Consider the following 22115-nt stretch of genomic DNA (forward strand, 5'->3'; position numbering starts at 1 on the left):
TGCAGCCAGCGGGCAGTCTAGCCATCGATATAAGTAGAGTTACTAGTGATATGGTACAGATTCGCGCACTCATCATGAGCCAGATCCGCAAAGCGATCAGTCTTTCCGGTTTAAAGGGTAGGACAGTTTTACAGTAATATTGAGAGTCATATTCTCACCTCGACCTCATATCTTTTTTCTATTTTATTGCTAAGGTTAGCGGACGAGCTCGCGGCCCACCTGGCGTTAAGTGGTTACCGGAGATTACAGACACCTACAATGTAAATGCGCCACTCATCCTGAGATATAAGTTCTAAGGTCCCAGTTTTTACAGTACAATGGCTGCCCCGCCTTTCAAACCGAAACGCATTACTGCTTCACGGCAGAAATAGGCGGGCTGGTAGTGCCTACCTGTGCGGACTCACAAGACATCCTACCACCTGTATATATTTCAATATGAGCAGCGTTATCTTTTTGATCGATGTACAATATCTTCAATTAAAGGGAAATGCCCCTCCACTGCTTATTTCTGCCGCGAAGTCGTCTTGCCTGAAGGACAGCTGTCATCTCGAAGCGGGCGACGCCGCGACGGCTTGAACTCCGACGATCACCTAACACCAGGCGATCCGTAAACCAGTTCGTTAGGGCATTAAATATAATTAAAGAGGAACCTAACGTGTAGCAAACAAATAAAAAACATACATTTTTTTATATCACAATAATTTATTTTTTACAAATGGGTAGTAATGGATCACAACAGCTCTCACAAGATAATCTTCGATTTAGATGAAACGTGATACGTTAAAAAAACATGATAAAAGAACAAAGATCACGTTGCAAGAAATTAAAATAATAAAATAATTACACGATACAAGAAATATTCACAGTGTAGCCGATTAGCATTAACATCGACGTGTGCCATCGATGAAAAATATATTTAAAAAATAATAATAATCAGATAGAAAGATTTGAGCTCAAAAAAATCCATCGCAAGAGAGTTCTACAATAATCATTTTTATTTTTTTATCTAAATAACAATCCCAAAAAACTGTCACTCCTAGTGATAAAATTTCCAATTTTTCCAATGAAACATCTCACAACAATCTCGACTTATAGCACTATATTTATCGATATAACACCATCTCTAACTCTATCGACAAATTATCGACAGGCACTAATGGCTCCGCGCTGTATCGCGACTACAAGACAACAATAATTTTGGTCCCAGACACTCGAAGCGAGGACTATCAGCCTCGCGACCGCATCACGCTAATCAGAACGCTTACGTACTAAAAATATTAATCACGCGACGTGATCGTAGCATTAACAAATTGCATTAACTAGGTAAGTGACGCGGCGTCGGTCGCGGCGTGCTCGACCCGACCGGCGCGCCCGGACGCTTCTCCGACAACGACAACACCTTTCACCGAAACAACAACTATCGATACAATCATAAAAAATAAACTAAATAACATAACATTTGTGATCCATTATTAAATATAGGCAAATGTATATCGATACGTTTTGTTTGTCGCCTCGCACGGGAGAAGGGTCCGTTGGCGCGAACTGATCACGTAATAAATAAACACGATAGCATCACATATATATAATTATTTACAATTCGTGACGTCGGCGCGCCCACCCCGCAAGCGACTCGGCTTTATAATATAAGATAGAACTTATAATTAGACGTACGCGACTACACACCACGATAGCCCAAAGCGTTCGATGCCATTGCGATTAAAGTATTTATAAACATTTATACTGCAAACACGTCGTTTGTACATCGTTAGGCCATAAACAGTAAAGCTCCTACAAAAATATACTATTGAATTTAGACGTATAAGCTGTCAGCTGTCAGACGTATAAGCTGTCAGCTGTCAACGTACTTTAATCATATCGCGATGCGTCAAAACGATTGCAAAGGGATATCCGTATATATGTATGTATGTGGTCGCGTTCGTCTACGAATCACTAAAAAGACATTTACAAGCGACGTGGCGCCATTATGCGATTTGTACCGAGAACGAAGGCGCACGACCTCTTTAGGTGGGCGCCTGTCGGATAATATACAAATAGAATATGTACAATATTAAGCCCTCATTACAGAGTGTAAGGGGGAGAGGGAAAAATTCACCATTACCTCGATTACTCCCCGCGTTTCCGCATCTCACTATCCAGTTAAGAACCGAATGTTACAAACCTGAATTGGGTATGACACGTTTGACGTAATAAAGGCAACAAACATCCTTATTAGTATAAAACGCATCAACATGTAATGAACTTTTACGTGACATTAGTAATGACTTCCTTATCACAAATCGAGACTTACGAACACATTATGATAAACTAGCACTATGTAATAGCTTTACATGAGCGACGAGGTCACGCCGCGCGCGGGACGAGCTCAGGAGCAACGGAACAGTACGTACATTAATTAAGGCACAACACGGCACTGCACGCGTGACGTCATCAGCGCAACGCGCGCGCAGAAGCGTCCCCCGAAAGTCTCTTCGTCGCTGCGTCTGCGTGAGCGGAGCCGCGGCTCTGTGACGTCATGACGAACGTCCGCAACACAGCGACGTGACGACCGCAGTGACGGCGCGCGTGACGTCAGCGCACGCGCCGTCCCGCGGGTCGCGCTCGGGCTAGCAGAGCACGGCGCGCGCGGGGCGGAGGCGGCGGCAGGCGGAGGGCTCGCAGTCCACCCCCGCCGGCGAGAGGGACAGCTTGGCCGGCTTCTCGTAGTCCGGCTGAAACTTCTTGCAGAGCGCCAGCACCGACGGAGGATGCGGGTGCGACTTGCGCGACACCTACAACCGAGACGCTTTCGTTAATACCGATGACGCTCAAACTGTGAATTACAATAATTAATAATGTAATAAAAATATTATTTATTCGTTAAAGCGAGGATTCCCAAAGTGGATTGTCATAGGGTCGACATAACCCGGTCTGTTACCCCTCGACCGGGTATCCGTAAATGGATTCCCCAGCGAAAAAAAATAAACATTCGACGTAAACGTAAACTTGAAATTTTGAAAGTCGATTAGAATTAATAAATTAATTAATTATATAATAATGTTCAGTTGAATTAACACAACTTCTTATTAGAAACTATCAAAGTATAGTGGTAGTAGTAACATAGTACATTTTCGAAAATGGGTCTCTTGTTCTAAATTGTTATTTATTTTCCGTTATTAATTTTTCCTTTCCTTATTTTTCCTTTTAAATTGTTATTGGAATTCCGATTACATCCACGTCCACCTCCAAGTGAAATGAATTAAAATTTCATTAAACTAGACGCAAGAATTAATAGTAATGTTAAATTGTGTTTAAAACAAAAACTCAGTGCCCAAACAGCTATTTTAATATGTGATAGTACAATATAAGAACGGCCTAAAGAGAAACATTACCCTTGGATAAACGATCTAATTATACAAATGCAAAACGACAACTGTGCATGACATCCGTGGTCGTCAAAATGCGGCCCGTGGACAATATTTCGGCGGCCCGCGGCAGAGCAAATAATTTTAGTAGAAATAAAAAATACTAATTTAATATATTTACCATATTTTTCATGACAAACATGTTTTCACGCCTATTCCTAATTAATAAGCTACCTACGTTGCATAAATAATAATTCTAATTGATTTATCTATGGGACAATCGCCTTTTAACACTTGACATTAAACATGTCAATTGACTGGTGGTCAACTAAACAGTCCAAAAATGTGTGCCCCGCAGTGATACCGCACATTTTCCTATGTGGCTCTTGACCAGAAAAGTGTGACGACCTCTGGTCTACATTATAAAAAGTTTACAATCCTTCAAATACTTATATTCTATACAGAAATCTATACAGATCGAGTGGTTATGATGATATGAAAGTATGACAAACAAACAAACTCACATTCCCATTATGAATATGAATGAACAACGTTTTATATTTTATTACTAGTGCCCTTATAATTGAAGCCGGAGCTCATTAGATATCACAAATAAAATTTTATTCAATTTTCAATAAAGAGAAGATAAACAAAAACTATACAACAAATCTAAAGTTATAAATGACACAGATCTAAGAAACAAATCGTTACAGTCAAATCAATATTTAAAAATAAAGAAAATAATAAAGTACTCTTAAAACGAAATAGTAAAAAATTAAAATACAAAAGCTGTCTTGCATATTATAATACTGGACAACGTCATCAATAATGCTTAGTTATATGTATAGGGTGTAAAAAAACGCGTTCTCGAAATTACTATCCTTTTCTTATAGGATAGAGAGGGATTGTCTAGCACGGGGTAAGTCAGGAGGGGTTGGGTTTGATAAAACTGCCCGAGCACATAACAGCTCAAAAGCAGCTTCTTCGAGAATGCTTTCTACAAGCGGTTCTAAATCACGATCTGAGAGGATCTGGCGATCGACTCGTCGAACTAAACGTGATACATTTCTTTCGTTTTTTATTAAGTTAAATATACTTGGCGTTTTTGACAATGTTTAGATTTCGGTTTAGGTTTTACTGGTGGTAAGACCTCTTCTGTGTCCGCACGGGTAGGTACCACCACCCTGCCTATTTCTGCCGTGAAGCAGTAATGCGTTTCGGTTTGAAGGGTGGGGCAGCCGTTGTAACTGTACTTGAGACCTTAGAACTTACATCTCAAGGTGGGTGGCGCATTTACGTTGTAGATGTTTATGGGCTCCGGTAACCACTTAACAGCAAGTGGGCTGTGCCCTCGTCAACACATCTATGCAATAAAAAAAAGTGTACTCTATGCTACAATTCAGCTCGAATGGAAAGTGAAAATTTTACCAATCTTTGTTATTTACCTATCACGTTAACAAAAAGAATTATTCTTGTGAAAATGTGGGTATTTGCATATTTTCTTTTCTTTTGAATTGCCAAATATTAGTAAATGACCACCATTTTACTGAGATTATATTTCATCCCATATCATCACATTTCATTTCTTCCTAGTTGATTAATGTCTAAAATCGTCTTCATTTCATTTCACTCCATAATATCATTTTTCATAAAAATATGAATATAAATTAAAATAAGGCATGACTTCAAGGTCTCATTTACCAGGTCATAAAATCCTTTAAAAACAAAATTTTGAATTGCCTACTCATATTCTAACCACTTCAGACCAGGTGGGCTGTGAGCTCGTCCACCAAAGTAAGCAATAAAAAAAAATCTGATTGATGAAAGAATACGAGAAAAAAAACAACAATCAAAGCTCTAGCCGATAAAATGAAGCAACAAAAACAATAAAATATATGTGTGATTAGAAAAGCACTGTTTTGTTTCTCGGCATGCAGCGTGCATGCTGCCTTCGTTCTGTCTGCGTACTGTGTGCATGCTGCGTGCATGCTGTATAAAGGCGTCCGTGTTACCTATGAAGATCCCTAACAGCCCCGTCTCACCTTGGGCGTGGAGGGCGCGTCGGGGAAGGGGGGCGAGACGTCCCGCGCGTGCCCGTGCTTCAGCGGCTTGTCTCGCTCTTCGCACTCTGACACTGAAACATAATATATAATCTATATATTAAGCAGAAACTTTGTACCCCGTTTTACGAAAATTGCGCGGACGGAGGAGTATAAAATTTCCCACACTTATAGAGAATATAGAGAAGAAGTGCAGAATGGTAATTTTTTTTAAAATTATATTCTAAAATTCCATTAAATCAATAAAAAACATTACACACATTATCATGTATTTAACACAAACACGCATGCATACTATTTGTTTATTGTCAAACTTTTCTTATTGCTTGTAGTCCAAGGTTAAACTGAGAATAGATTAAATATTGTTTGGCTTTAGTAATATTTGTCTAAAGTGTAGTCTTAGCGAAATTTATGAATAAAGAAGTATTGACAATAGAATCATAATAATGTTCAAACTTATAATTTCAATTAATTGTAGTCGAATTTCGACTACAGGGGAACCACTAGTATGATTTTAATTTTAATTTTAATTTTGAATTTGAATTTGATATAAAATTACAAATATTCAACTTCGTATTTTGTTACCGAAAGTACCTTAACATAATAAAAGTTCTATTTCTTAGTCGGTCTGACAGATGTCAGATCCTTCAAGTCCAAACGTTTGACTGCTTCGCGGTAGAAATAGGCGAGACAGCGGTGTCTATCCGTGTAAGCTCACATTAAGCCTAAGAAATTGTCTTAATATTTAAAATTTAGCAGGATTCATTTAAGAATAGATAGAATGAGTAGAGATACGTTTGCCTACAAAAAAAATAATTATAAAGTTCAACAAACCTTTATCATCTTCATGCGTCCCGTTGTTCGTGCAGCCGTTGACGCCGTTGTGCCCGTTGAGGGCGGCGTGCCCGTTGAGGGCGGGGTGCGCGGGCGGGGCGGGGTGCGCGGCGGGCTCCGGCTCGGGGTCGTCGTCCTCTGCGTCGTCGGTGCTGACGGGCGCCGAGTCGAAGCCCAATCCCACGATGGCGGGCGGCATGTCCGACTCGTCTTTCAACCAGGGGTGCTCCAGGCACTCATCCACTGTGAGACGGCCTCTGAAATACCAAAAATCATATGAAAGTGATTTTAACCCATAGACACAGCCCACTGAGTTTCTCGCCGGATCTTTTCAGCGGGTTCTCACTATTACAATAGTGTTCGCGATCGAATCCAACCCGACTCCAGTCGGAAGATAACAATCATAAAGATGTTTTACACACTAACATCGACACAGTCATGTTTTACATTATTCGGGGTGGTGAAAGCAATATAAATTTAATTGTTACTTACTTTGGATCAACAACAAGAGTTTCCGTGATAAAGCCAATGGCGGTCTGCGATACGCCTCTGAAAAGCTCTTTCGGGAAGGAGAGCTGACACTGGGCGATGTTCAAATACGTTTCCTGCTTCGTGTCGCCGGCGAACGGAGAGTACCCGCTCAAAAGCACGTACGCCAACACGCCGACCGACCAGATGTCGGCAGCTAAGGACAACGGCTCGTAGGAGAGAATCTCTGGGGCTGGAAATTAAAAAAAAAAATCAATAAACTAACTCCTGATGTAACATAATATAGAGCTGCTCGCAACTGCTTACGAAATATTAGCAAACATAATTGTTCAATTTCTGAACGTCAAAGTCAGCGAGCGACAATCCGCCATGACACCTAAGTAACCTTTTTCAAATCCAGCCGCCAACAGCAACGCATCAATGAGCAACGCATCAATTTTTTATATTTGAAGTGAAACTTCTAATGCGACTTCCAATAAGGTATAACGCTACCATGGAATAGAAAGAGACAGCACAGCATTCCCTATTACAAGAGCAATCTGATTTAAGGATGACAAATGAAGAAAACCACAATACTACATTCATATCGAAAAAGAAGTTTCACTTCATTCACGTGCACCAAATTGCACGCGCACTTTTTGTCTTAAATTAAGTCTTTAAATTTGTCAAATGAAGGATAAATTAAATATCTCAAAACAAAAATATCGTCCACGCTCATTTACCACAACGCAACATAATTCTAAAATGTTTTATTGTGTTATAGCTACAACATTGTTATTTATTTGTAGCATAGATATCGCGGCGGGCCGCAGTAGCAGCAGTAGCTGTATCCTTGGCACTGCTGACGTGTATGAGCGACTATGAACAATCACCATCGACTGGGTTGCTGTAAAAAAAACTTGATAACTGAACGAGCTATCTGCCCCTCTGCTATTAAGATTATTAAGCTCTTTAGCTTACTAATAACTGTATGATGTATGTATGGATACACGTAAAGATTTATCTTTACTGTTTTTCGGTAAAATTATGTAACCCTAATGTAACTGAATGGTATAATAAAAAAATTACATTTATTTAACACATTTTAATAAACCAAAAAAGAAATTTAATTTTATCTATTTATGCAATAATATCATAATATAATAAAATTATATTATTGTTAAGTAAGTTATGAGGAAAATAGATTCGTTATCCTAGTCAGTTTAAAAATAATATAAACCTATTTCCTTGATAAAATAAATTCCATTGCATAACTAGAGATACACTGTTACGAAACTACTTCATTATTTATAATATTGCAATCGTATTTACATAACCATCGACGCCATGTTTGCTCGAGGGCACGTTTACTATAGTCTACAATATCTAAAAAAAAAAAAAAAAACTACTTTATCAATCGAGTTACAATGAATCTCGGCATTTACTTCTAATAAATGTTTCAATTAAACTCCATTATAGCGTCAGTCAAATTTGTTATGCATATCTGTTAATTAATATGTAATTGAAATGGACCTAGCTCATATTGATATTTATACTTGATTGTATCCTCAATTAATTACTAAACTTTTAGTGAATCTGTTTACCAATTTGGCAAATCGACCGTTATGATTTCGTATTAAAGAAAAATTAAAATCATTTGAATTTTTATGTTTACAAAATTCAGTGATAAAACCAATGTGTAATAAATTATATAATATTGTGCATAAAATAAATTTCGCATAAAAATTTCGAAAAAATAGACCTGAAATTTTTATTTAAAAAAATAAGAAAATATAATAATATATTTATAAATATTTGTAGACGTAATTTATTTTCCACGATTTTGTTTCGTTGAATATTGCAAAAATAAACTTTTTTTTACAATTTGGATTTTATAGATATAATATCAAAGACTAAAGACATAAGCTCACCAACATAATCCCTTGTGCCCAAAATTTCTCTGACGTGTGCGCCTGGCTGGATGGCTCTACTGATTCCAAAGTCGCATATGAGGAGCTCTTCTCCACCCGCCGTTAACAGCAAATTCTGTGGTTTCAGGTCTAAGTGTGCGACTCTACGCTCGTGCAAGTGTTGTAGGCCTTCCAGTACGTGCCGGAGGGCCCTCCTCGCGGCGCCCTCCGATAGTCTCTCCTCGTCGTCGAGCAAGCGCTGGAGTTCGCCCCCAGCGCACAGTTCCAATACGATAGCCACTTCTGAACGAGTTTCGTAAACCTGAGAAATAAAATATATAGTTGCTTTAATCTTTACAGATTAGGAAACGATATTTCGAAGAGATTGATGTCGTCGTGGCCTAAAGGATAAGACGTTCGGTGCATTCGTATGAAGCGATGCACCGGTTTTCGAATCCCGCTGGCGGGAACCAATCTTTCTAATGAAATACGTACTTACAAATGTTCACGATTGACTTAGGTGGGTGGACGAGCTTTCGGCCCGCCTGGTGTTAAGTGGTTACTGGAGCCCATAGACATCTACAACGTAAATGCCGCCACCCACCTTGAGATATAAGTTCTAAGGTCTCACAGTATAGTTACAACGGCTGCCCCACCTTTCAAACCGAAACGCATTACTGCTTCACGACAGAAATAGGCAGGGTTGTAGTACCTATCCGTGCGGACTCAGAAGAGGTCCTGCCACCAGTAGGGGTCCTACCACGACTGAACGCACCTCATGCAAGCTGACGACCCTGGTGCAGTCAGCGCACAGCGCCAGGACGGCGACCTCGTGGAGTATCTCCCGCGTTGTATCCACCGCTCGCCGTCGCTTCCTGATGAATTTGGCCGCGTACTCTTGCCCGGAGACCAGGTGACGGATCTTGCGTACCGACGCAAATTTACCCCTGGAAACGAAATAATTTGTATATATAGTTTTGTTTTACTCATTGTTTTTCTGAGAACACATTATTAGTCGATATATGCGACAAAAGGATTTCTATTTCTTTTAATGTTCTATCGGCTTTAATAAACACATTTCGTCTTTTCGCATTAAAAGTGTACAATTTCCAAAAATATTCGAATTTGGGTGGATAATATGCCAAATCATTTGGTATCTATCACCAGTATTTTTCTCATAAATACTGTCAAAAGAGCGTAATTTAGTTTTACTTTTTTTTTTGTTTTCCTATAGTTTAACTACTATTAACAAAATTAATACATAATTTTATCTTACTTTAAAAGACAGATAATGTAACTGGTAAAAAATAAAAAATAAATGTTGCAAAGATGATTAATATTAAAAATATCACATGTTAAGCCTTTAAAACACTTTCCTGTAAAATTAGTAAGTTTTGAGAATTATTATACAGTTTTAATGCGAGAAGACGATTTAAACACACAAAAACCTATCAATAATCACTAAAAATAGCCCTCCGATTTCTCGCAGAAGTAATATGTATTTCATTTTCCAATAATATTCGTGAAAGTCAAACGGACGTACTCCAGGAAATACGGACGATTGGCAACCCCGATTCTGTGACAGATCGAGTGTAATAAAACATTTTAGTAGCCGCCTGTTTGTCGGTATCTATAGCGATATCTAAGATTAGAGTAATTACTCTATATAATCTAACTTATGTTTATGTAATTACATGACGCATAATTACGGCGCGAAAACGGCAATTAAGCAGCATCAACTTTTCATTAATGAATGTATTAATAAAGTATCTTAATTTATAAATGAAACTGCTTACGGCACGCACGTGTTGAGAGAATCTTGACGGTACAATACAGAAATAAATACAAAAATGCACAATATATATTTCGTAATGTGATTATATATTTTTTGGCTACCTACGCTAGTAAACACAAGGGGTTGTGCTAGCTTCGCCGTACGTGTAAACGAGCTCACGGGCTCGGCCTGAAAACTGTGCTAACATTGACCCTAGGAAGAGCAAGGCTTCGCTCCACCGGAATTGCGACCCATTGCGAAGATCCGGCGAGAAACTCAGAGTGCTAATGTGATCATAATGGCATTACTTAATCTGCTGACAGGGAAAAGTATGCGATTTGCATCTCAGACCGCATTAAGTTGGCTAAGTTATAGGCAAAATTAATTTTATTCTGTTGGTCAACTGTGAAGACATTGTTAAGTGTGTGTGCGTTTTAATGTATAATTGTAAACATCCTGTTGTTATGTTCGCGATTCGACGTTCTAGATCGACAGCGACGTCTGGTCTGTCGGCCAATAAAGGTTCTGTTACATTGTCAACGATACGCATTCAAATAGATTATTGTATTTAGGGTTACCACTTTTGAAATTAAAAAAAAAACAACATGTATCATTATTTTATAAAAAAAATTATTGCCCTTGTAGGCAGACGAGCATACGGCCCACCTGATGGTAAGTGGTTACCGTCGCCCATGGACTTCAGCAATGCCAGGGGCAGAGCGAAGACGCTGCCTGCCGAATAAAACGTAATGTATTGTGTTTTTACGTTTATATCATTGAGATGAAACTATTTACAGGTTGTTGTTGGTTTTCAGTCTACACGAAAGATTTCTAGTATAGTAAACATCTATAAAAGACCGATGTAACTCGAGTCTTCTTATAAGTTCTTCTACTATATAAGTTTCATTATATTATATGTAGGATTGGTAAGAATGAAACGTATGAAAAGAGTGTCAAACGGAACGCTAATATGTGAGTCAGAGATAATGGAAAGAAAGGGAAAAGATATTAACAGACAGAATTACAGAGAAGAGAAAAAGGAGGCGAAGACGGTTAAATAATGAGCAAGGCGTAATAAAAGTATTAACTAATTTTTAATTATAATAATAACAGAAGAGATCAAACAGAACAGATCTCTATTCGACATATATTTTCGATCAGTCATAGCGGAGCGTGATTACTATATTTTAAATTTACAAGAAATGCAATTAACTGTTCTAATATTTTAGCTACCATATTTTCTGTCAATAAAATTGACCGATTGAAAAACATAATACTTATAGAAAAATCAAAATAGCTGATCGATTCAGATATTAATAATACTCTGAATAATATAGAAAATTACTTTCTTACAATACGGCAACCCTGAAACTAAAGTAATAAACTAAAATGGAACAATGGCTTATTTACATGAAAGCGTCGCTTGAATAATTTAATACGACCGGGATCCTAGGGATGGTGTGGACGGCTACTTCTCGGAACTCAGTTCTTAGATCTTTCTAGAAATAGGATTCCCGTTACTGTCATTTAAACTTTAAAGCATTCTCGTCGAGCAACCTAACCTAACGTTTTAAAGGTTTTTAGAATTACGCAACTGCTTTTTTAATCGCTTCTTTGAGGAGGCAGCTTGGGTAGGCAGCGGCTTGGCTCTGCCCCTGGCATTGCTGAAGTCCATGGGCAACGGTAACCACTCACCATCAGGTAAGCCGTATGCTCGTCTGCCTAAAAGGGCAATAAAAAAAAAGGGCGTGCGTACAAAGTACACATGTCAGAAGTGCAACTTTTTTGGGGAACTAATTTATAAGTCTTGCTTATATTTATACAAATCTTAAACTTTAGATTTCCGAGACTTAGAGGAAGGGAAAAAGGAAGATATGTTCCCGCCAAAAGTCTGTCAAATGTCAATCTCAAACCTCAGTGTTGACAGTCACATTATGTTTAGATTTCTAAATTGTAAATGACTAATATTTTGCCAATTGAATTGACTAATTTAATTTCATACTATTTGATTAATGTTCCAAATTCTTTTCATTTCATTTCAATTCCTATTAACATTTTTCACAAAAAAAAATATAAAATATTAGGCTGTATGGTATGATATATTTGCCTTTCCAGTTGGAAAAATACAACAACTACTACTACTGACATTTGACAAGTACTTAATTTCAATAGTAGTTTGATGTCACTTCCGTTGCATACCTGCGTGACGTTACATCTGTAAAAATTTTACCCTCATGCGCCTAAAGAAGTTTCACTTCAAAAAAGATAGGAGTTCGAATTGAACTTCCTACAAAGCGGAAAGCATGTATAAATTATTTAATTAACAGAACATACAAAATGGTTTTACCACAATCGATGCGACCTGCCCTAGATAAAGGAAGTAGGGCACGTATAAATTATATCGATTATGTGCCAGCGAAACTCGGGCATGTGCGGTGTGACTATAGCTAAACCCATGAAGTACACCTATTTGAAGTTACCCCCGGCGTTACCTTTACCGTATTACTGGTGGTAGGACCTCTTGTGAGTTTACTGGTGGTAGGACTTCTTGTGAGTCCGCACGGGTAGGTACCACCACCCTGCCTATTTATTTCTGCCGTGAAGCAGTAATGCGTTTCGTTTTGAAGGGTGGGGGCTGTAGATGTTCCTAGGTGTAGGAACACCTACAGGGGTAACCGTTGTAACTGTACTGAGACCTGAGTACTTATACCTCAAGGTGGGTGGCGCATTTACGTTGTAGATGTCTATGGGCTCCAGTGACCACTTAACACCACGTGGGCTGTGAGCTCGTCTAAGTAATAAAAAAAAAGAACACGCAAAATTAGCAAGCATACATTCTAATTTATTTTAATTAATAATTCAATTGAAAGTTACTAATTCTAACTAATTGTTAATTGTTTTTTAAATGTTACAATTAAAACTACAGTGTAAATTTTTAAAAGTTATATGATTAGTTAAATTCGAACAGACAGATAGTTGCATCTTATTTTTGATTACGTGAAGTATCTCGACATTGTAAATAGTTCGCATACAAACAAATCTTTTTACGTCAACTTTTAAAGAGTCGTGATATGTTCTATGCTGAAATCAGTATCAAACTATGACTTAAATCTAAGACTATCTCACATGTCGACCCATTATTCCAAAAGTTATTTTACAAAACTTGACCCTCTTATGATGAACTGTCATAATAAAATAAAAAAAAACATTTAAGATCATTCGTAGTGCGATAGAGGCATTCAATTTGCGCCGTACACGAGTGTCGACATTGGCCCAATTAGCATTGTTTTGCATGTGGTTATGCGTAATGCGAGTTTGTAATTTAATTAACGGAAAAATTAAGTCCGAGCCTTCTGATGGCGGATTTTAATTAATTGTGAATATTGTTGTACTGAATTTCATTACTGCTTATCACACGTCATGTCGGATTCTCCCGATCCACTGACGGTTTTACGACTGCTTTTAGGTACCTCAAGCACCGGTCGTCGTTCTCGTCGAACCCGTCGCTTGCGACGAACGGCTTGGCGAGTAAATTAACTCACAACACACAGCCCACTGAGTTTCTCGTCGGATCTTCTCAGTGGGTCGCGTTACCGATCCGGTGGTAAATTCTGCGAAGCACTGCTCTTGCTAGGGTTAGTGTTAGCAACGTCCCCAGGTTCGAGCCCCGTGAGCTCACCTACTATTTCGGTGAATCTAAAATAATCCCTCGAGGTTACTAGAACAGGTAGAAGAAAAAAAACTGCTTAGTAAATATATAAGAACTTTTTTATGAGTTTGAGATTATTAAATTGATCGCCTCGTCGAGCTGAGAAGCAGTGGAATGTAGAGAGTGTCTGTAACTGTTTTCGAGGTCCAAACTCGATCCCGGTCGAAGTTAGTATCTTTTTGAAATACATTTGATTTACAATGTCTAGGTGTTTTTATTACTTACTTATTATTTCCTGCTACTACACCATACCTTAGCGTACCTACCCAATTTTGTAAGCATCAAAGCGAGACATTTCTTACGCAATTTTATTGTACACAAGTCATACATAAATGTATGTGTCGACATAAATTACAATAATCATTTGAAACGCTTCCACGAAACTGCAGTTTAGTTACAGTAACACTTTGGAATGAAGAGACATTGTATTTAGTTACGTGAGAATTTTATATGTTACATTATGTTCTTCGTTCCGTTACAAAATTTATTAAAACCGACTTCACTTTAGTGGTAGATAATTTTAAAAAAAATATATCGTGAACATATCGACGCTTGAAAAGCAAACGTGACTAAGCGACAATAACTGCTTTGTACATAAATGATAGGCAATAACCATATTCGATGCGCAAAAAATATATATTTCTAGGTCTATTAAAACCATTTCAATCCTACAGCTACTAACTAGATTCTACTAGAGCAAGATTCGTTAAAATAAATTTCGTTTTCAGGTATTTCAGCTTTAAATTAGTCTACTGTAAAGTTCACGCATTGTCGCTTAGTCACGTTTGCCTTTCAAGCGTCGATATATATCACTTGATCTGCTTGTCAATTCATGTAAGGGCCCTGAAACCGCGATACTTTAAGACAAATATTTTTTTGTATGGAAACTAGCGACATCTTGTAGCGGATGCCCCTAAACTTATATGTTGTTAAAGTTAAGGCATTTAATTATTGTATAGCTAACACAGAAAATAAAAAAATAAAAAATCATACAAATCTTTATTTGTTATAGACAAATTGATAAAATTTTAACAATTTGTGGTTTCTGAAAATTTATTAAAAATCCTTTATTAAAAATAAAATATAGGATTGTTAATTTGTTACTGCCATATACAGGAGCAATGATAAACTAATCGAAGCGAAGCCATCTAGTGGCCGACGCCCGTAAACATTTTTGTTGAGTGCTTGAGTTGCGTATACTATAACTAATTTATGTGTATTGTCTACGATTCATATTATAATTATCATAGAGAGAGAGAGAGAGAGAGAGAGAATACAGTTTGTTGCACACCAAAACACAATTTACATAAAAAAAACAGTAAAAAAGCAGATACACTGTTACAATAGGCGGTCTTATCGCTAAAAGCGATCTCTTCCAGATAACCGTTTAATTTACAGAAATTCTGGAAAATATAAAAATATTGCAGGTATGTTGCGGTGTACTAAAGACAATACATTATTATAGAAAATATATATGTACGTACAATAAACAGATATAAACCGTCATATTCCACATTTGAACAGAAACCAAATGAACCGAAACCTGAATTTGACCAAAGACAACGCCGACGAGATTCAAAGTTAACGTTTAAAACTTTGAAGCCAATTTTCGGCGAAACACACGCACCTGTCTGCGCCGGCATGGGCAGATGCGTTCTATAAAAACTATCCACGAAAACTGGATTCCGGATGTTGAGGGTTCCCCATGGAGTTAATAAGTACCTACAACTGGAGTGCTGTCTGATGCCGAGAAATCGGTCTCGAAAGAGAATACTTTTTGGTCGCGGTGTCCTTGTCTAATGTGGTGACCATATAAAATTTATTTATAGGATAAAATTATACACATGCATCAGTTTTGAATTTACCTTAAGTAATTCTGTGTAACCCTATGTAAATACAAAACACGTGCTTGCAACGTTTTATTTATGTAAATTCAATTCTAAACATTGCTTCGTCGTCATGGTGCCTTTTTTCGACGGTTTTTTTTGGAAGTTGCTGCGTTGTCGAAAATCTAGCACTGAGTTTTATTACAAACATCATTACCTCAGTGCTATTACTTAAACTTCCTCAAACTCATGTTTAACGTCCGAATACTCAACCGCGACTTAAATATTATGTTGAACTTAATTACGCAATTCCTACTTTAGTGTACTGGCTAAGTGGGACGTGCAAATTAATATTTGACACACTGAGTGAGACACTGCAACACACATGGTCTGCGCGTATCGGGTGCTCTTTTCCTACATTCACATCTTCAATTGATTTAAAATTACTTGTATTTTTACTTCTGTGCTATTTTCATGACACGTGTATATTAAGTCTACTAGTTACATTTTAGGAAATAAAACACAATGGGTAATAAAATGAAATGAACTGAAATTCATTTATTTGTTATATGTAGACAATTAAATAACTCTTAAATGACAAGTCAATACACATAACACAATACACATAGTACTTGATCTCTATTTACAAAATATTGGTTATATTATTATTATTAAGTTCAGTAAATTTTCTGTAATCTTATAATATAACATATCCTCTATTTTATTTTTAAGTAAATTCTTTTTTTTCAACGAAATACATAATTTATTTTAATCAATATCTAAGTGGACCATGAGTATCATTAAAATTTCGCAATTTAAATTTCAATTCAATTAAAAATCGCCATTTTTCTCTAATAAATCTAAAATCGACTTTATATTTACAATCACTATTTCACGACTTTTAAGTTTTTGTTTCAATACCTTAACATCTTGTCGTAATTTTGCTTTTCTCGGGGTATTTTTTATTTCTTGCGTTTGAGTACTTGATTCTTCTTGTTTGACCTTTTTAAAGGACATTTTCCAGAAATTCCAACGTCATATTTACTAGAAGATCTTCCTCGTTCGCTTAACGTCAGGCAAATGATATACATGCTTGCGTGCGACGCTATTCAATACAATAAAAAAAGTTCAAGAAATACCACGTGATGGCTCTTATAATATGAAAAATACATTGCAAAATTATAGTTTTCACGATTGTTTTTTCAAATTTAGTATATGACATAGATTAAGTACAATTTACAAGACAAATGGTATTAAATATTATAATGAGAAAAAATATCTCACATTTTAAAAATATATGCTCACACTAGTAAAAATTTATCAATGAATCTGACATATGGAAGGATATTCCACAAACTGGAGAGGATTCTCGCTTAAAACCACTTATATTAAAAGTGTTCACCATGATTACACGGAAACTTTCACGATTTTCGAAAAAAAAAACAAGCCACAAGCTGTATCAGTGCCATTTTAACTTCGCACTACAAACGTAAATAGACGCCATTTTTCTTTTAATCCATTCATAGCTCTTTTTCGGTGATGCCAACAATTAATCTGGCTTCCCACCAAATTCAACATGAAAACCATCAGAAATCTACGTACCTACCATTAAATTTTCCATTAAACAGAGTTCTTATTAATATAGAAAAATATTTTTTTTGTTAATGAGCTTTATTAATATATGATGTTCTATTAAAAATCAATATATATCATATAATCAATACTTCTTATATAATTTATTTTAATAAATTGTCATCATCAGAAACTAAATTCACCATAACTTTGTACGTTTATGTTGAACCAATTTAATTTTTGACGTTGATGGAAATTCTAAATTGTCGCAATATTTTCTAGTTAAGTTTAAGTCACATCGTTTAAATAATATGTATTTAGATATATTATTGTCATAAAATGTTTAAAATCCTGTAAAGTGGATTGATTTTAACCTTTTTAATAATTTTCAACAACGCCCAAGCTACTAAAAAATCCACTAACCACTAAAAGCCATTTTTGATAACTAAGACGGGGGTCCAAATTCCGAGATTTTATGGAAAATCCTCTAAGCTAGCAACACTGCTTTTTGTTTGTAAAATGTGCGAGAGGGACACCACCACTTAATAATCATTCTCTTTTCAGACCGTTTTTCCTTACATCTTTTGCTATTTAAAAATAAACTTTAAGCCATAGAGATAAAGTATATTTTTAGTTTTTATGTCAAACGAAGTAAGCACTCCAGTTAGAATAGTAACTCTATGGGGTTCCCACATTCGTTCGCCTCAAATGAATGGCAACACTCGAGTATTGAAGGCCGGTTGTGTTGCCACAGCGAAATGTTGAGGAATTATTTAGCAGTTTTTTTTCTTTTAATTGTCAACGGATTTTTTTTTCTGCCAACTTCTTTACGAGATATTATTTTTTAATGTGTTAACCAAGCGATCCACGGGGTTCATAGGCGACGTTTATAATGTCGACGCTCATTTTGAAACACGGTATCGGGGGTTTCATTGCTACATTCCATTCCTATCCTTTATACACACGAACATTTCGAGGCAGGCATAAGCAAGACAACAACGCTAACAGTCCGTGGTGTTCATCCACTATCAGTATACACACCACCGATGTTGAAGAGGGAAATTCGTCGGACAAAAATCTAAGGAAAGCAACTGAAGATATTAATTAAATAGTACCACAAACGGGCAGTTGTTAATGTAACAGCCCAAGACGATTAGACTCGCATATCGCATCCCCTAAATTAACCATTAAACAGACATTACCTGCTTAAGATTAAAATAAATTTACGGACTCGGAAATAGGAAAATTCGTTTAAATTTCAAATAGGTCAAGTTTTTTTTTTTATTGCTTAGTTGGATGGACGAGCTCACGGCCCACCTGATGTTAAGTGGTTACTGGAGCCCATAGATATCTACAACGTAAATGCGCCACCCACCTTGAGACATAAGTCAAGTCCCTAACTGTTTATTTTTTTCTAATAATGTAGATCGTTAATTATCTTTTATTTACGCATGTTTCTCGATTAGTTTGTAAATAAATGTTCAAACTACAATATTATACTTTGTTTTCCCCAGTTTATTCGCAAGAATGTTAGTCGAACGTACGAAAAAAAAAAAAATTCGAATCGTTCAGAAATAATAAATAGACAATTTAAAAAAAAAACTCTAGAATAAACCGTAAGCTTAGTTAAAGAGGACGTAAAACTTTTTTAAACCAATACTTTAACGTTAAATAGTAAGGTAGGTAAGTATAAAAACATTCGTATGTAAAACGAAATATTTAATTCAATTGCAATAATACCTTGCATAATGTTAAATAGACTTACGACCACAATCAATTTGTCGAAGGCGAGATCGTGTGGCAACAAGAAAAAATTATAATAAAAAAACCTTAAGAACACAGTAATTGACGCAACATCCTGCATTTCTGTTGCTTGCATACACACATATATTATCGTACTGTCATAATCACGGTTGAGGGTATGCGTCTCATCTAAATTGCGCAATTTATAGTGGCCAGTTCATTTGATAAAGTTGCATCGGAGCAAATATTTATGGGGTGCATTCAACATTATGAATATGCGGCCCCGGGCCACTGCGGCAATAAAACCGATATGTTTTTTTTTATTCTTACCCTTTATTATTTTCGAGATTGCATTATTCGTCGTGGCCTAAAGGATAAGACGTCCGGTGCATTCGTGTTGAAGCGATGCACCGGTGTTCGAATCCCGCAGGCGGGTACCAATTTTTCTAATGAAATATGTACTCAACAAATGTTCACGATTGACTTCCACGGTGAAGGAATAACATCGTGTAATAAAAATCAAACCCGCAAAATTATAATTTGCGTAATTACTGGTGGTAGGACCTCTTGTGAGTCCGCGCGGATAGGTACCACCGCCCTGCTTATTTCTGCCGTGAAGCAGTAATGCGTTTCGGTTTGAAGGGTGGGGTAGCTGTTGTAACTATACTGAGACTTTAGAACTTGTATCTCAAGGTGGGTGGCGCGTCTACGTTGTAGATGTCTATGGGCTCCAGTAACCACTTAACATCAGGTGGGCTGTGAGCTCGTCCACCCATCTAAGCAATAAAAAAAAAAAAAAAAAAATAAAAAAAAAAAAAAAAAAAAAAAAAAAAAAAAAAAAAAAAAATAAAAAAAAAAAAAAAAAAAAAAAAAAAAAAAAAAAAAAATTCACGGTTTCTTTGTTTAAGGTCTCAGAGTTATTAATCACAGGGCGTTGACAGACGTATTTTTTTTATTGTATTGATGCGGGTAGTATGTAAATGTCTCCGATTATTTAATGTTGGAAATAAATGAGGTGAGTTAGTGGCGTGTCGTGTCGATTTAGTTCCGAGTCGCTTTCTGCATAATAAAGCAATCCGGTGGGCGCGTTGCGTTTGAGCAACGTCATTAGCGCAGTCCGGAGTTGCGTTACGAAGCGTTGCGCAACGGGTTGGAGCCGCAACCCGACATGTTGCGCAACGGACCGATGACCAGGCTAAAAGCGAAACGACGTCCTTGGCAATGAATCGAGTGCGTCCGTCGTGCCAGCCCAGCGATTATTCATGAGTTGCGCAACCGATCGGTTATCGGTACCCCGTCAGCGCGACCGCCACCCGATCATTATCAGTATATCGGGTTCGACGTTACGGGAACATCATATCTCGCTATCCATCATCTCGCACGTTTCACAACCGCTCTCTCCTTTGTGTATTCGAACGCCCGGAACGTCGATACGAACGTGATTCATTCGATACGAACGCATTACAAATTTTAGAATTGCGCGGGAGGCATGTTTATTTATAAATAAGGCGAGGCAGGTGCCCTTGCAACGCCGGCGTCAAGATTCCGTACAGAAAAGGCACGATCTAATCGCAGCCGCGACCAGTCTTCGGTAAGGACGGTCACCGACTCGATTTGGTCTCGATCACGCTCTTAGGATACCCAACTGGACCCGCGGTGGAAACGGCGAGCCTTATACGTGATGGAAATGAAAAAGAAAAAAAACAGCGACGACCTTGTACGCTGTTAATTCTTTAACTCAACGTATCGTTCGAGTTTAGAGGACGATTATTAATTTAGTAGTTGCAAAGTTGAAGGTTTTAAATTTGTTCAGCTTAAATATAGCCTTGTTTTGTCTCTGAACCGGCTTCCGACCAGAGCACAACGAAGTGTACTTGACATTGCAACAAAACCGCGTCTAAACAACCGCCTATCGACGAAAGGAAATCGTTAAAGTTTACAACAACGTTGGGTCTCCCTTCATACACACTGACGTGCGGTTTATACAAAGCTTTATTGCTGTGAGTTTTGTCGCGAAATTACTGAGCGAGGGGTCAACAGACTAAGTTAGAGTGCCAACAACCCTATCATGCGGTAACGACAAATTTTAAATAAACTTTATTTTGTCGTGTTTTTAAAACGACATTTCTTTCGATATTTTTAATGTTAAATTTACGTATATTTTTAATGATTATTAGATTTATCTCTTCAAATGGAAAAAAAATATGCATCGGCTGTGGAAAGTAAGATGGCTATTTTATTCAGCACTTATAAACAAACAGGCATTCACGTATTCACAAGATTTACTGCACATATATGATTTCGTCTCTATATTATTAAATTGACTTAAGAAATTAGTTTGTCTAATTTTAGTTGATTCTTTGATAAACAAAGATGAATCTTAAGTAATAAAATAGTGAAGTAATAAAACAATTAACCGTTTTCACGGAAAAGATATAAAAACGATACTCATCGTTGTCATATCATAGTCATAGTAGTCACAGATCATAGTAATCATATCATATTTAAATTTATTAATAGAAATGACAAAAATTCAAATGGTAATGCGTATCCATCATCGTACCGATTCCTATGACTACAAAAATATTTAAAAGTAAAATCATTTTGTGCGTCGTATTATGCTTACACCTGTCCCGGATTTCATTATATAGGGCGCTTTAACAGAATTAAGGACAGCTGCAGATTGCAGCTTGCAACAGAACATGTGTCTGCAATGATTTCATTACAGTTTTTTTTTTTAAATGGCAAACTTATTTGGACTATGTCTCTTCGAATGGAATTTTGTAAATAGTTTAAATTGTCCATGACTTGATATGGAACCAGAATCGGATGACAACACAAAAAAACATTAAAC

General features: G+C 36.9%; 2 protein-coding genes across 6 annotated transcripts in view; both read right to left on the bottom strand.

The window, feature by feature from the left end:
- LOC110385588 (uncharacterized) overlaps positions 1-22115 on the bottom strand; it is a 933915-nt gene that overhangs the window by 58251 nt on the left and 853549 nt on the right. The gene's annotated exons all lie outside the window — the stretch shown is intronic.
- dapk (death associated protein kinase) overlaps positions 683-22115 on the bottom strand; it is a 227764-nt gene continuing 206331 nt past the window's right edge. For 3 of the 5 annotated variants that reach the window (XM_012693914.4, XM_038013114.2, XM_038013115.2), the window contains exons 2-7: positions 9413-9584; positions 8659-8959; positions 6752-6980; positions 6260-6516; positions 5408-5499; positions 683-2792 (exon numbers count right to left, since the gene is read on the bottom strand). In XM_012693914.4, coding sequence (XP_012549368.2) covers positions 2628-2792; positions 5408-5499; positions 6260-6516; positions 6752-6980; positions 8659-8959; positions 9413-9584 — 1216 coding nt within the window. In that variant the 3' untranslated portion in view covers positions 683-2627. 5 annotated transcript variants of the gene reach the window in all.

Source organism: Bombyx mori, chromosome 10 (assembly GCF_030269925.1).
Source record: "Bombyx mori chromosome 10, ASM3026992v2".
Taxonomy (NCBI): domain Eukaryota; kingdom Metazoa; phylum Arthropoda; class Insecta; order Lepidoptera; family Bombycidae; genus Bombyx; species Bombyx mori.